The 13,858-nt window shown below is 43.0% G+C and overlaps 1 protein-coding gene across 2 annotated transcripts in view; it reads right to left on the bottom strand.

The window, feature by feature from the left end:
- Positions 1–13,858, bottom strand: part of deptor (DEP domain containing MTOR-interacting protein) — a 39,943-nt gene that overhangs the window by 10,728 nt on the left and 15,357 nt on the right. For both annotated transcript variants that reach the window (XM_076265979.1, XM_076265978.1), the window contains 2 exons: positions 10,126–10,308; positions 6,629–6,766 (listed from right to left, as the gene is read on the bottom strand). In XM_076265979.1, the coding sequence (XP_076122094.1) occupies positions 6,629–6,766; positions 10,126–10,308 (321 nt within the window). The remainder of the gene's footprint in view (positions 1–6,628; positions 6,767–10,125; positions 10,309–13,858) is intronic.

Raw genomic sequence — 13,858 nt, 5'->3', positions numbered from 1 at the left:
CATTTTTGGTGGCCCCCCAAAACATGACCGTGGTATATAGCATCTGCCCCGCATGGGAGTATGACATCGTCAAACTATAACCTCCGTAATTTCCCCCATTCATTCTCTATAGCGAGTCTTAACAGTACACGTGTAATACTCTTTTTGTCCACTGGTGGTTGTTTTGGCGCTGTTTCGCGTTTATCGAAAACGGAATAAAATGTAGGCCTACTTGCAAACAACGTAAGAGGCCTATGCTGACTGTATCAGTGCTCAAAGTATTCTAAAAGTTTATCAATTAATTGCTAATAACTAACTTACTTCTATTCAAGTCATATTTCTGGGACTTTCTCATCAGGTGAGTGAAAGTGGTCATTTCAGATGTTTTTGCCAGCACTTCATAAAACTCTCATAGTTTGAGAACTTTAAATTATTTGTAAGATATTGCTTGTTCACAATTTGAGCTGTGTATGCAAAGACACAGAGTTCAGAGTTCAAATTTTGAATATTTCATTTGAGCTACATTTTACACTGATATGGCATGATGGCAATATAAACAGCTAGCAATGGTATTAAATTACAGTAGCCTATGATTAATGTAATGGAATATTTAACTAAGGAAGACTGTTCACAGCACTAAGCTATTTATGGTTACTGATATACTCCGAGTCTCTGGCACTCTCTTAGAGCCAGGCATTTTGAGCTGGCCCTCGGAAGAAAAAGTTTGAAGACCACTGACTTACACCACAGTCAACTTCCTGCATGTTTCTTTGCTTGGAATTTTAATTGGCATAGCACTTAAATTGATGGACAGCGGAAAAGACAGACACTTATTCATGTGTCTACTGCTCAAGGTGGACAAACACGTGTGTACAGATGGGTTTTTGTGTCTATACATCTTTACCATCTCTACTCTCCCCATCCAAACATGTCTTTCTGTCCTTTATTAAATATAACTGACGGTACATCTCAATCCTCCTCTTAGTAAGAGAAGAAGGCCAGAAGTTTGGTCATCGTAAGCGGCACAAAAGAGGTCTTATGTTACACTCAGGCATTTAATGTGTGGTTTGTTTTCCTGCGGGGGCGGGAGTCCTGAAAGAGAGTGATGATTGGTAGAAATAAAGAGCCAATGAAAAGCTTTCCTCCTAAACTAATACATCTGAACAAGATGACAGCTTCTCTTTACAAACTGAAACGTATGCAATCATCCATAGCATTCTCTTGCACCTCACAAACTGTTAAGAGGTCTTCTAAAGAGCATGGCTGCTAAAGACCTTCATGCATTCAGCACGACTCTAAAGTAAACTACTGAACAAAAAGCTTGACAAATTGAGGGTTCCCCTTTGATGCAGACTCCAAATTACGTGCGGCATATGTAGTGCCTCATTACTGCTTTAGTTGCATGTCTTAGAAGAAGCCATGGCTGCCGCATGCTTTCATTTCTGTGGTCGCTCTCTCTCTCTCTCTCTCTCTCTCTCTCTCTTCGTGTCTCTGTGTGTGTGCATGTGTCTGTGTGTCTCTGTGTGCATACATGTGTGTGTGTGTGTGTGTGTGTGTGTGTGTGTGTGTGTGTGTGTGTGTGTGTGTGTGTGTGTGAACTGCTCCTCTGTCCCAGTGACAGACTGCTCTCTGGCTCTTCTCCCCTGCCTGTCCCGCAGGGGGAACTGAGTGTCCCTGCCAGCTATCTCTCTCTCTCTCTCTCTCTCTCTCTCTCTCTCTCTCTCTCTCTCACACTCTCACTCTCACGCACACACACACACAGACAGAGAGAGAGAGAGAGAGAGAGAGAGAGAGAGAGAGTGTGAAAGGGAGAGAGTTGCTTGGGGTTGGGTCATAGAGTTTACATGCAGTTCCCCTCTCTGTGGGTCAGGGTGCGGCTGGGCTCTCCTCCCTGCTTCTCTCTTTCTCAGTCACGCCTAGTTAGAAATTGCCCAATAATATTTGAAAAACCTGTTTTTCCTTTGGTAGGATTTGCTGAAATTGCTTTAAAAAAAATACAGTGGAAAAACTTTCTGAAAAGTATTTTAAGTACGTGTTTCATCAAGCATACAGCAGACATACTTACATAGTGCGGTTATAGCCGATAGAGGGCCGCGAAGCGAATACAGAAGTTCTGTTCACCCTATAACGAGTTGATGAACCACTGAAACAATTTTGGAAACATTATTTTAAGGTACAAAAAACTCTTTGGTGTTGCTTTAAGGCCCATTCACACCAAGAACAATAACTATAACCATAACCATAACGGTAGAAGTGTTCACACTGAACAACGATAAACAAAGTCTCTCCTTGTGCTAATGAATGTGACGGTTAAAATTCGATGGGTTCTGATTGGTTATTCGTTTTTTATCGTTTTGAAGGGTCTCTTTGAATCGCTCTGAAAAAGTGATCCCCAACGATATCGTTCTTCATGTCGTTATCGTTATAGTTAATGTGAGAACGTCGTCATTCATATTAACGAGAACAATATTTATTTATACTGTAGTTATCGTTATCGTTCTTGGTGTGAATGGGCCTTTACACTGGGCGTCTACACCAATGCAGAATCCCTTGTGAATTCTAAATCACAGCAGTAATTATTTATATAAGTTTTCATGATTTTTTAATAGAATACCAAAAAATACATGGCATATGTTTCAAACGGACAGTTCGCTTTTCTTCTGTATGCAGCTATATAGTGCTGCAAATGGATTATCCCATAATGGCGATTAATATTTCATATAGCATTAGGGCTGCTGCCAGATGCACGGAGGTGCAGTGGAAACCGGCATGCAGTGTTTCTGTGTCTGCCGCTGTCAGGTGCCTCAGAATGTCTAACGGAGAGAGGCTGCACATGTGGGAATTGGGGAGGGGATTTTTTTTCAGTCCTGGATTTTACGCCGCAATGTCTTGGCTGCTCCAGCGGATCAAGAGGAGAGAGAGTTTATGGGAACAGCGATGACCGTCTCCCATACGGATTACTGTCATCGGGTTAGAGCCAGTCTGTAGGAGCAGAGCCAAGTGGAGGGGAGGGGAGGGGAGAGTGCAGAGAGGCAGGCCAGCCTCAGAGCCTCACTTCCTGTCCTCTTGCACTCTTTCCCAGCAGAGCTCAGGACGCCTCTATCAGGGTTGTGCACAATTCGAATTGCAATTCTGCTTCCTGTTTGCTACCTCAATTGAAATGCAAGTGAAATTCAAGAATTGAATTGGAATTTAGGAGCCAGTTTCAATTCAATTCTGGAATTTTGCACAAGCCTGGCCTCTATATGTAAGGGATAATGGACGACACCACGTTCGAGTATCAGATAAATAATGCACGTTCGAGGTGGTAATGTGGCCTGCATTAGCACCTCAAACGTGCATTATTTTCATTATACTCAAGCGCTGTGTCGTCCATTATCCCCTACATATCTGACTTCACGTCTCTCTCTCTTGATCATTGTCACTATTCTTGACATCGCGGCCTCTTCTAGTTTGGGACAACTCAGTGAAAACAAATGCAACAACTGGTGAAAACAAAATGCACGGAGAACTGAAGTGAATTTAAAATGACAGAATATTTGGCCATTTAGTCGGGTCACTTTTCCTACGACCCCCGCTGGTAGTTTGTAGGGGTATTCAGTAAATCCAGCCGTCGTCAACTTCAGAATAGTTCTAGGGCATTTTCAGTGAACAAATGACGTGATTTTGTTTTCACCAAGTGCAACCCATAGACCACGCTTCATGTCAAGAGGAAATAACGACATGAGTACATTGAAAATGTGCATCTTATTAATATGGAGGACCGCAGGTGTCACTGAAAAAGTAATAAAAGATTTCATTAATTTGCCATTGTAAATGGTAATAAAGAAGAATTATGAAAACAACTTGTAAATGACAAATTAATCCATCAATAAATGCTTCTAATTTAAAAACCAACATAAAAACACCCAATAACTAATTGGACACTCTAATTCAGTGGTCCCCAAACTACGGCCCGCGGGCCGGATACGGCCCGCCACCTCATTTTGGGTGGCCCCCCCAAACATGACCGTGGTATATAGCATCTGCCCCGCATGGGAGTATGACATCGTCAAACTATAACCTCCGTAATTCCCCCCATTCATTCTCTATAGCGAGTCTTAACAGTACATGTGTAATACTCTGGTGGTTGTTTTGGCGCTGTTTCGCGTTTGCCATCGAAAACGGAATGAAATGTAGGCCCACTTGCAAACAATGTAAGAGGCCTATGCTGACTGTATCAGTGCTCAAAGTATTCTAAAAGTTTATCAATTAATTGCTAATAACTAACCAACTTCTATTCAAGTCATATTTCTGGGACTTTCTGGGATAATTATTTCTATTTTTTATCGTTCAAATGTTCATACAAATTCACAATTCACAAAGTTCTCATCAGGTGAGTGAAAGTGGTCATTTCAGATGTTTTTGCCAGCACTTCATAAAACTCTCATAGTTTGAGAACTTTATTTGTAGGATATTGCTTGTTCACAATTTGAGCTGTGTATGCAAAGACACAGAGTTCAGAGTTCACATTTTGAATATTTCATTTGAGCTACATTTTACACTGATATGGCATGATGGCAATATAAACACAGCTAGCAATGGTATTAAATTACAGTAGCCTATGATTAAATGTAATGGAATATTCAACTAAGGTAGACTGTTCACAGCACTAAGCTATTTATGGTTACTGATATACTCCGAGTCTCTGGCACTCTCTTAGAGCCAGGCATTTTGAGCTGGCCCTCGGAAGAAAAAGTTTGGGGACCACTGCTCTAATTCAATATTACGTATAATCTTGCATTTCAAATTTCAATTGGTTATCCATTTTCAAGCAGTTTTTCTTTTTTCAAATTCGATTATTTTATAAAATATGATATATAATATGATATATTATCTTAATGCTTAGCGCTAAAACCAAAAGATTTTTTATAGCATATAGGGAGTAGAGTCACCTTTGTCTGTGCACAGGAACTCTGTGACACGGAGCTGATAGGAAAGCTGGATGATCACACAAGAATAAAGATAATAAAAGATAAAGGCTTGTAATATATGTAGGCATGCTTGTTACTGGCGCTGTACTTAGAGAGGCCTAAGATCCAGATGGGAGTATTTAAGACTGAGGGGCCAGCTATGCTATGCAAAAACCCTCTTAACGTTTAAACTGAAGTTTCAGCCAGGGAGCGTGGGAGGATGAGGCCTCCAGTTTCCTGCCTCTGCACACACACACACACTCACACATGTACACACACGCACGCACACCCACACATGCACGCACACACACACGCACACCCACGCACGCACACACACACACACACACACGCACGCACGCACGCACGCACACTCACACGTACAGTACACTCACACGTACACACACACACACACACACACACACACACACACACACACACACACACACACACACACACACACACAGATAAAAAGCACGACGGCCCTAATAATTCTGTGTCTCTAGCTCCTAAGCAGCTGATAAGTGCACGCAGTGGTTCTCACAGGCTCTCTGGGTCGGTTTCATGTCCAGAATGGCGAGATGTAAACGAAGTGAGCGAGAGAACCCTGTCAGAAGCAGGCTGCCTGTGCACACACTCGCGTGTGATTGGTGGACTGGAGAGGAGTTGAGCATTAGTGCAGATTGGCTGAAGAAAGGGAGGTATGAAATATGATTCTAAGAATGGAAGACTTTGATCTATTTCTGTGTAAGGAGTGACTCAGCTTGGCTCATGACACACACACACACACACACATACACTTATCGTAGCGCTTGACCTTCCCTGACTGTTTAGTTTTGGGATTTTTTCAGGCAAAAAAAAACTGCACACTGCATGTCTGTACATGAATGTGGCTGTGCATGTATACTTTGTGCTGTTGTGTAATTTGCGTCAATCTGTATCCTTTTGTTCATGTGTGTGTGTGTGTGTGTGTGTGTGTGTGTGTGTGTTAGGGTGGTTCACAATATAATAGTATAAGTAAAAGTTTTCCAAATTTTGCCAGATCGCATTTTGCCTTGTTCCTATTGACATTTTTAACATCTGTACCAAAAATTGAGCCAATAGGACGCCAGTAAAGGGTGGCACACTTTTTTACAATTGCTCAACCTAAGAATGCATAACTTTCGCAGGAACCAGAAAGGGGGGAAGGGGGGACCTCACTAACCACCACCAATGGTAGTGAGCTGAGCATCAAAAAATGCCAGGGCGACGAGTTCTTCTGACGGGTACCACAAATGTCGTCCAATGCTCTTCAATGCAGCATCTGCAATGGTTTTATCCGGATACCAATACATCATGTATTGTCTGTGTGTCAAAATTGTGAAAGTGTGCCACCCCTAAATGTGCAGCAATTGACTCCATTTTTGGTACAGATACTTGGAATAAGACAAAACGCGATCTGGCCAAATTTGGTGAAAAATAATTTTGTGAACCACCCTAGTGTGTGTGTGTGTGTGTGTGTGTGTGTGTGTGTGTGTGTGTGTGTGTGGGTGTGTGTGTGTGCGTGCGTGCGTGTGTGTGTGTGTGCGTGCGTGCGTGCATGCGTGTGTGTGTGTGTGCGTGCGTGTGCGTGTGTGTGTGTGTGTGTGTGCGTGTGTGTGTGTGTGTGTGTGTGTGTGTGTGTGTGTGCATATATATATGTGTGTGTGTTACGCACTCACCAGACTTGGGGTTGCAGAGCACGGGCGGGCTGCTGCTGAGGGTGGGGCTGCTGCTGTAGTAACCACTGCTGCCACAGCTGCTGCTCATGCTGCTGCGCCGCACTGCCGACACCACCCGGATCTCCTTAGTGGGACTCACTGCAGGGATGGAGAGAGAGAGAGAGAGAGAGAGAGAGAGAGAGAGGGAGAGAGAGAGAGGACTCAGGGAGAAAGAGAGGAAGGGAAAACATGGTGAGGGAGAGAGATAGGACAGACAGCAAAGGAGAAAGATAGAGATAGAGAGATGGAGGGAAAGCAGGAGGAGGAGAGAGAGAGAGAGAGGAAGGGAGAGCAGGGGGGTGAGAGAAAGAAAGAGAGACACAACACCTGCTTTAGAGTCTCACTCCTGCAGCCACAAACAGGCCTGAAGAACCACAGTTACTGAGTCTGCTTTAAAGGAACACACCAAGGTTGTGGGAAATGAGCTTACTGGCTCTCTACCACAGAGTCAGATAAGAGGATACCACTTCAGTGTCATAAATATGCACAGGTGTAAAAACAGGTGCAAAAACATGTGCAAAAACAGGTGCAAACCTCATTGCCACTCAGAACCATATCTGAGACAATCTGTGGAAAGTGATTCAAATGAGCAACATAAAACTGGCACCTATATTTTCTGTCTGCACAAACAAGGTATACATATGAGGGCTACACAGTCAAAGTGAAACCGTAAATAAATGTGTTTAATCGCTTCAATTCCCCTGAGGTATAACACCACACAGCGCACCAAACTGTTATTCTGTCCCAGTCATCCAAGGTTGTTGGAACAGGGAGCCCAGGCTGCTACAAATTAAAAGCCTGTACATTCCTGCTGTGCAGAGGCAGAGCAGAGGACACCAGACGCGACGCCCGCCTGCCCACATCTGCTCCCTAACTCGCCTAACATCAACAAACACGGGCGCAAGAATGCCCCCGCCGCCACATCGCTCCGACTACAAGAATGCAAACAAGCGTGGCGGACAAAACAAGTGGTAACGGCCTGCTGCATCCTGCTGTGGTCGGGCAGCACGGAGCGGTGCGCAGACAAGAGAGAGGGGAGCGACCAGCCCAAAATCGAGAGAGAAGTTTGGACAGGAGTAGCACTGGGCCAGTCACTGCACTCTGAAGAGCTTCCATTGATATGCTACAATGCTCAAAGGAGGTTGGACGGACTGACCAAACTCGAGAGAGAAGTTTGGACAGGAGTAGCACTGGGCCAGTCACTGCACTCTGAAGAGCTTCCATCGATATGCTACAATGCTCAAAGGAGGTTGGACGGATTGACCAATGGGCAAATACTTTCTAGTGATCCATCAACAATGAAGCAATAAAGCAATCTCTATTGTTTCTACAATACTATTTCAAGGAATCTGGCTATATGATTTGGTAGAGCATGCTTCATATCACTAATGGGGGTTTCAAACATGTTCTTGTGCTGCATTTGTGTAGTGTAACTTTGACAAAGGACAGAGAGCCTTCTCTCTGCTGTACAAAGTTCAGCGAGTCACTCAGCCACTCTGCTGCGTTTTGCTTCCTGACACGGCTCTCTTCGGGATACTGGGGATGCTGTGTTCTGACCTCACCCCCAAACGGGGCGCTCCGCTCCTCTCCTCTCCCGAGAGGCCATTTGGCAGGAGGGGAGTGGGATTAAGATTCTCAGCGAATTCCCGCGTACCTCTCCCACTGACCGCATGTGGCCACAGTGTTAATATGAGGTGTGCGGACTTGCGCCATCGCACATTAACACTGGCGCAGACCTCACCACTCACACTCACACTCAGTCCGTCTGAACTGAGCACAGCATTCACCACTGGCTCCCTGTTGGTAGCAACATATTTCATCTCCATGAAAAAGAACATTGTGTAACTTTGGAGGCTGAAGTTCATCTGAGACAGTTAGAGCTCTCAAGTGTGCTATAAACAAACACTAATCATTTTATGGCTGAGGCCGAAACTTGTTTCTCCCCTCTTCTTCGAACTGCCTCCTCTGAGTGTGATATACTGAAAGTTTAAAAACGTTTAATGGAAAGGTGGCAGGTGAAGCTCACACTCATGTATGTCTTTCAGCAATAACACACTACATAGAAGCATTTTTCATTCATAATTAAACACAACCATTGAAGTCAAAGATGCAAAGAGTTAATGCATTTTTCTCAAAAATAGGAGTGAATCTGGCTAGCTTATTGTGAATAAGCAAATGACAGCAGACATGCTGCTTCGTGTGGGCATGGCCTGTGTGGGTGAAAAGCAGCCAGCCTAACAGACCCAGAAAGACCTAGCTTAACACTATATTGCTCTGGTACAAGTTGGGTTTCTATTTAGGTCATTCGCATGCACACACATGCGCATTCATGAACATTTGTCAAAAAAAATGTATATCGGCGTGCGTTTCCATCAACTGTGCGAATTCAAAATTGACATTCTCCTAATCAAGGGTTCTGAACTGTTGTGGGATCATAACATCAGGTCGTCAGGGCAACGTTTATGGACAACAACACGTAGGTAAAAATACAACAAATGTGAATAAATCTCCATCGACTTTAATTGCATTATAACTATGTGAATCAAGAGTAAATCCACCACCATCTAGCGAATCACATTTTTATGTGCACTAGAGGATTGCATGCACATTTCCAGTTTTTCCAATTAGAATTTATTATTCAGATGAAAATGATTTCTTATTCAGGTCAAAGTGTGCATTAAGCTGCAGTATGTGTCCTAATGTGACTTGCTTAGTTGGGGGGATGGAGGGCTAACACTGTAACTAATCCAGGACCTATACCTGTCTGTGTTTACTGGTTTGTACAAACAACTTAAAAATACTGCTAATAAATATGGAGTAGGTTCTCTTCTATGCTTTATTTGAACATTAGGCCTATTTAGAAGAAAAGCCGCTGGCTTTACTTGGAACTGATTATTTCAATGGATTCATTCTGCTGCAGACAGAGAGAAATGGTCTTCAGCACATTAATATTCTGGGAGCGGCACAGACACTCAATGAGAACCAGACGAACTTTTGGAGGCAAATAAGGCAATATTTTATATTCTGATCACACCCTGTTTGTACACCATTTCCATTATAACATGTGTTTGCTTGTAAAATTTGTTTGCTTTCAGCTTTCAGAATACATCATGAAGTAGGAACTGAGTGTTGAACCTATGCACATGATAGGCAAACCCACTCAGACCTTACCCAGCAGTATCTAGTTCAACATAACTGGCCAGCAGTACCTAAGTCAACATAACTGGGATGATTATGAGGTCACAAACCACCTCATGACAGGTCATAAGGATTGCTGTGTCATATGGAGCCTATTTAAATCTCACTCCACCCCAACAGTCATCTAAGCAAGCCATAATAAGTGTGCAGGCACTTTTTAAGGAAAGTGTGCAGGCACTTTTTAGAGGAAGCTGTAGCTGAGTTAATTCTGTGTGGACCACCCCCCGCACTGTAACTAGACCTCTAAGGGGTGTGTGTACCTGACAGGAAGCTGGTGTTGCCCCCCTCGTTGTTTTGCTTGCGCAGGCAGAAGGGGCTGTCGTGGCTCTCAGGGATGGTCTTGCAGCGCTCGTTCAGGAGCTCCATCAGTCGCCGCCGCCGCCGGAAGTTCAAGCGGAACTGGTAGAGCAGCCCTCTGTCCACAAAGTGGTGCTTGTTGGTGACTGTGGGATAAACAAAACAAGCAAGATGGCTTGAGACGGGGTTGTGCCACCTCTGGATGTGACACTAGCAACAGAACACAGGTCTTCCCCTAGTTATGAGAGCCAAAAACGGAAGGATAATGGCTTTTACTGATCACAAACAACTTCAACACTCACAGGGTGACACAGCCCTTTTTCAATATGAGAATATGCCACACATCAAGTTTTTTTACAGATGAAATTGGTTAATCTGTTTAGAGAAGCAGAAGTACCGGTAATCCATCAACACGACTAAAAGCCCTGCATATCAATATTACATTGGTAATCCTACAATCCAAAAAAGAGAGGACATATTTGCATTGAACCACAATAATAAAAGATTAATAACAATAATAATAACACACAATAATAAAAATAACTGTTCGCAAAGCCTTAAGACCATTTTAGCCTCAAAGCTAATCTATGTAGCGTCTGTGATCCCCCAATGTTTCACTGGCCTCTCAGACTCTCTTAGAAAGAGTTGAGAGATATGAGTGGAATGGAAGTATGAGTATCAGGTGGAGAGGTCTACTTGTCAGTATGAGTTATACACTTCTGAGTGCTAGTCATGTGAAGAACATACTTGTCAGCTTGTGTGATTACACTATTTACAATGCAGATGTAACCATGTAGAGCTGCCATCTGGTTCAGGCTTTTGCGTAAGTTTCTTAAGAGACACTGCCTCACTGTTAGTTTTGTGTGTTTTATATGTTTTTATTGTGTGTTTTTATGGGGTTTTTTGTGTGTTTGAGTGTGTTGTGTGTGTGTGTTGCCGTGTCGGTATGTCAGCTGGTTGGGCCTCAGTCAGTCTCCACAAACAGACCTATTGTCGTCAGTCGTGCTGTATATGTGTGTGTGCAAGCATTTGTTTGGTTGTTTGCATGTCTTTCTCTCTCTCTCTCTCTCTCTCTCTCCCCCTCTCTCTCTCTCTCTCTCTCTCCCCCCCCTCTCTCTCTGTGCGTGTGTGTGTGTGTGTATTAAAGCTCAATTACACAATGGTAAAACAGCACAGCACTGGGCCACATGAACAGTGACCTTTCGATGAAACACTGAATACAGGCTATAGCCTATAGGAATATTTCACTGGTCTACATGCAAAACAAAGAATGTGTGTCTATGCTGAGGGATGAGGTTTCTTCAACCACTTTAACCACATTCCAAAAGATAATGTCTCTATGACACATTGACAAAAAAGCATTGCAATGTTTCACTGGTTGTTCCGGAGAGGTCTGTAGTGGGCAACATGGAAACCAAGAGGAAACGCCTCCTGTCGAAGCATGGTTGGTTATCTATGTCCTTAAATAACTAATCACAGAAATAACCTTAACCTAAACCCTAGTTATGAACGAGGCACCAACTGACACCTTATACACTCTTAAAACTAATGTGTTGTCCCTATCTGGACACAGAGATGTGTTAAAAAAACAACACAAGTTGTGTTATTTTCAACATATATTGTGTAATAAATAAAAAAGGAAACAACACAAACTGAGTTGTCCCTATCTGGACACAGAGATGTGTTAAAAACAACTCAAGTTGTGTTGTTTTCAACACATTCGTTTTAAGAGTGTACAGGGTAGACAAGTGACCTTTCACTTCCTAAAAGTATACCGGTAATAGCAATCAGACATTACAAAAACAAACATAACATTTCAATAGTTCAGGTCAGTACATTTTTATCCAGTAAATAAAATTATGACATGCACGTAGGAACACAGACAGATAACACAAACAGAAAATGAAGAGGAAGTCTTTCAAAGCAATGCTTTCTCACAATTCGGTGTGGTGGTAGTAGTAGTGGCTAAGGAGCTGGGCTAGAATTCAGTAGTCAGAAAAGGTGTGAGTTCAATTCCTGGCTGCCACCGTGAGCAAGGCACTTAACCCTGAGTTGCTCTGGGGGGACTGGCCCTTGTAATAATAGACATATGTAAGTTGCCTTAGATAAAAGCGTCAGTCAGAGTTTAAGAAAATGAAGGAGTTAGAGAAAAAAACAATTCATAGTGCATATTCTGTATTACTGTATTAATATTTTGAATATTAAGCCATCTCTGACACTTTATGCAAACCAATAGCTACTCTCTCCGTCCCTAAATGGAAAAGGATTGTGTGTGTGTGTGTGTGTGTGGGGGGGGGGGGGGGGGGGTTGTTTGTATGGAGTGGAACAGATATGCAGTAAAACAAAGACTGCTTCATCTCAGCCCACTGCTGTCAGGCCAGGCCATAATCAAATGGACAGCTCTTGCACCCTCTGCCAGAGAGAGAGAGGAGGGAGTGAGAGAGTGAGAGAGCGAGAGGAGGGAGAGAGAGAGGGGGAGGGGAAGGGAAAGGGGGGGGAATAATAAGGTGGACAGTTCTCTGGCAACCCTATTTTGGGTTTAATTCAGTTAGTGTGTGTGCAGAGAGGGGGAACAGTGTGTCAGAGGCTGAGTGAGTGAGCGAGACAGAGAGAGGAGAGACAAAACTGGAACCATCAGAGAAACTGGGGGCGGGAGAGAGAGAGAATGTGTGAGAGAGAATAGAGAGAGAGGGAGAGAGAGAGAAGGGGGAATGAGGGAGAAGGAGAGAGAGAGAGAGAGAGAGAGAGAGAGAGAGAGAGAGAGAGAGAGAGAGAGAGAGAGAGAGGGGTCATGTAAGGCTTGGGCTCCAGTTTCTGTTGTAATCCTCGAGACAGATGGCCCTCATCGCCATGTGTCAGACAAACGTCACAGGAAAGGGGCAAACAGAGAAAGAGAGAGAGACAGAGAGAGAAACGTGTAGAAAAACATCAGTTTTTGTGCTTTTTAACGTGGTTGAGCGTGTACATGTGTCAGCACCAGACGAGAAGTTTCTCAAGTCTGTCAACTGCAAAGTAAATATGAGACAGTGGAATGTCCATCTGTTGCTGACCATCACTGTGGGCCTGAGCTCTTTTTGGCTTTGGTCTGCTAGAAAACCTCTCTAGACCTTTAAGTAAGTGCATCTGAAGACATATGCATAACAGCGCAAAACTTCAACTTAAAAACACTGCTACTGGCAGAGGTAAAATGAGTTTATGAAATCAATGTCATATGATGATAGTTGATAATTTAACTACTAGAACATGACATGAACCACATGACTGTTTGCAGCGTTGTACCAGAGCGTGTTATATGATATATATATATATATATGATATATTTCTAATATACTTTTGTTTCCAAATTTCTGTTATGAACTTATGCTTTATTGAAAAAATGATTGAATTTGTTAATATGATGATAGTGCATTAGAATAAATTTGTACCCCATAAGCCCTAGCTCTTGTTACTCATCATATGTTCACTATACCTTATGAGCAATTGGAATAAATGAAGACAACAGACAAGACAACAGTTGTGCAGAAAAGACAGTTCACGCTGAGGCTAAAGTTAGCTTAAGTTAGTTTACCACGTTCCTATTAAATGCACAAGTACAACTGGTAATCTATTTGTCCAGGTCAGTTGACAAACATGCCCATTCATTGATATTTAATCGATTTGTTTTTTATTGGTGATGCTTACTTATATGCCTATGAC

The sequence above is a fragment of the Alosa pseudoharengus genome, unplaced genomic scaffold (assembly GCF_046254945.1).
Source record: "Alosa pseudoharengus isolate Yale_2024_CS ecotype anadromous, Long Island Sound unplaced genomic scaffold, YU_APseudo_1.1 YU_APseudo_1.1_scf_4, whole genome shotgun sequence".
NCBI classification, from domain to species: Eukaryota; Metazoa; Chordata; class Actinopteri; order Clupeiformes; family Clupeidae; genus Alosa; species Alosa pseudoharengus.
This window is presented reverse-complemented; position numbering and strand designations above follow the sequence as displayed.